At 53.1% G+C, this 1931-nt stretch overlaps 1 protein-coding gene across 1 annotated transcript in view; it reads left to right on the top strand.

Moving 5' to 3' along the window:
* The window catches only part of LOC107104133 (matrix-remodeling-associated protein 5-like), a 24825-nt gene that overhangs the window by 9319 nt on the left and 13575 nt on the right, over positions 1–1931 (top strand). Inside the window, exon 6 of the mRNA XM_015404055.1 lies at positions 13–1282. Coding sequence (XP_015259541.1) covers positions 13–1282 — 1270 coding nt within the window. The remainder of the gene's footprint in view (positions 1–12; positions 1283–1931) is intronic.

The raw sequence follows: 1931 nt of genomic DNA, 5'->3' as shown, positions 1-1931 counted from the left end.
GTGACCTTACAGGAGGAGGGGACACCTGTTCGTCCGCAGGTGACCTTACAGGAGGAGGGGACACCTGTTCGTCCGCAGGTGACCTCACAGGAGGAGCGGACACCTGTTCATCCGCAGGTGTCCACACAGGAGGAGGGGACACCTGTTGGTCCGCAGATGACCTCACAGGAGGAGGGGACACCTTTTCGTCCACAGGTGTCCACACAGGAGGAGCAGACACCGGTTCGTCCGCAGGCGACCACACAGGAGGAGAGGACACTTGTGTCCACACATGAGGAGGGGACACCTGTTCATCCGCAGGGGTCCACACAGGAAGAGGGGACACCTGTTAGTCCGCAGATGACCATACAGGAGGAGCGGACACCTGTTCGTCCACAGGGGTCCACACAGGAGGAGCGGACACCTGTTCGTCCCCAGGCGACCCCACAGGAGGAGGGGACCCCTGTTCATCCGCAGGTGTCCACACAGGAAGAGGGGACACCTGTTCGTCCGCAGGGGTCCACACAGGAGGATGGGACACCTGTTCGTCCGCAGGGGTCCACACAGGAGGATGGGACACCTGTTCGTCCGAAGATGACCATACAGGAGGAGCGGACACCTGTTCGTCCCCAGGGGTCCACACAGGAGGATGGGACACCTGTTCGTCCGCAGATGACCACACAGGAGGAGGGGACACTGATTCGTCCGCAAATGACCACACAGGAGGAGCGGACACCTGTTCGTCCCCAGGGGTCGACACAGGAGGAGGGGACACCTGTTCGTCCGCAGGTGTCCACAAAGGAGGAGCGGACCCCTGCTCCTCCACAGATGACCACACAGGAGGAGGGGACACCTGTTCGTCCGCATGTGTCCACACAGGAGGAGCGGACACCTGTTCGTCCGCAGGTCACCACACATGAGGATAGGACACTTGTGTCCACACAGGAGAAGGAGACACCTGTTCATCCGCAGGTGACCTCACAGGAGGAGGGGACACCTGTTCGTCCGCATGTGTCCACACAGGAGGAGCGGACACCTGTTCGTCCGCAGATGACCATACAGGAGGAGCGGACACCTGTTCATCCGCAGGTGTCCACACAGGAGGAGGGGACACCTGTTCATCAGCGGATGTCCACACAGGATGAGCGGACACTTGGCCACACATCCAATCAGAGGGGAAAGCCGAGGATAACAACGGATCGTTCCCAGACGATCACCGTGCGAACAGGAGCAGATGCTCAGCTTCCATGTGATACCGAAGGCCAACCGATGCCTTTCCTGTCCTGGACCAAGGCTTCCAGCGGTAAGAATCATCCCACACAGAGCTATGCCTCATGTTTACCCCTGCTGTTTAAAAAACACACAACCAAATGAAGCACTATGATGTAGTATTCAGGCCAGGCTATGGACTTCTAAATTTGTTTTATTTTGAGAATAAAGTCGTAACATTACGAGAATTAAGTAATTATTTTACCGTAATAAAGTCGTTCTCTTACGAGAATAAAGTTGTAACATTACGCGAATAAAGTCGTAACTTTACAAAAATAAAATCATAACATTACGAGAATAAAGTTGTAAAATTACAAAATAAATTCATAACATTACGAGAATAAAGTAGTTCTATCATGAGAAAAAAGTCGTTACATTATAAAAATGAAGTCATAACATTACACTAAAGTCGTAACATTATGAGAATAATGTTATGACTTTATTCTCATAAAGTGAGGCTACCTCAGTGAGGTAGTCTCAGTGAGTTAACCTTAGTGAGCTAGCGTCAGTAGGGTAGCCTCAGTGAGGTAGCCTCAGTGAGGTAGCCTCAGTGGGTAGCCTCGGTGGGGTAGCCTCAGTAAGGTAGCCTCAGTGAGGTAGCCTCCGTGAGTAGCTTCAGTGGGGTAACCTCAGTGAGGTAGCCTCAGTGGGGTAACCTCAGTGAGGTAGCCTCAGTGAGGTAG

The sequence above is a fragment of the Cyprinodon variegatus genome, unplaced genomic scaffold (assembly GCF_000732505.1).
Source record: "Cyprinodon variegatus isolate N-32 unplaced genomic scaffold, C_variegatus-1.0 Scaffold1626, whole genome shotgun sequence".
Lineage (NCBI taxonomy): Eukaryota > Metazoa > Chordata > Actinopteri > Cyprinodontiformes > Cyprinodontidae > Cyprinodon > Cyprinodon variegatus.
This window is presented reverse-complemented; position numbering and strand designations above follow the sequence as displayed.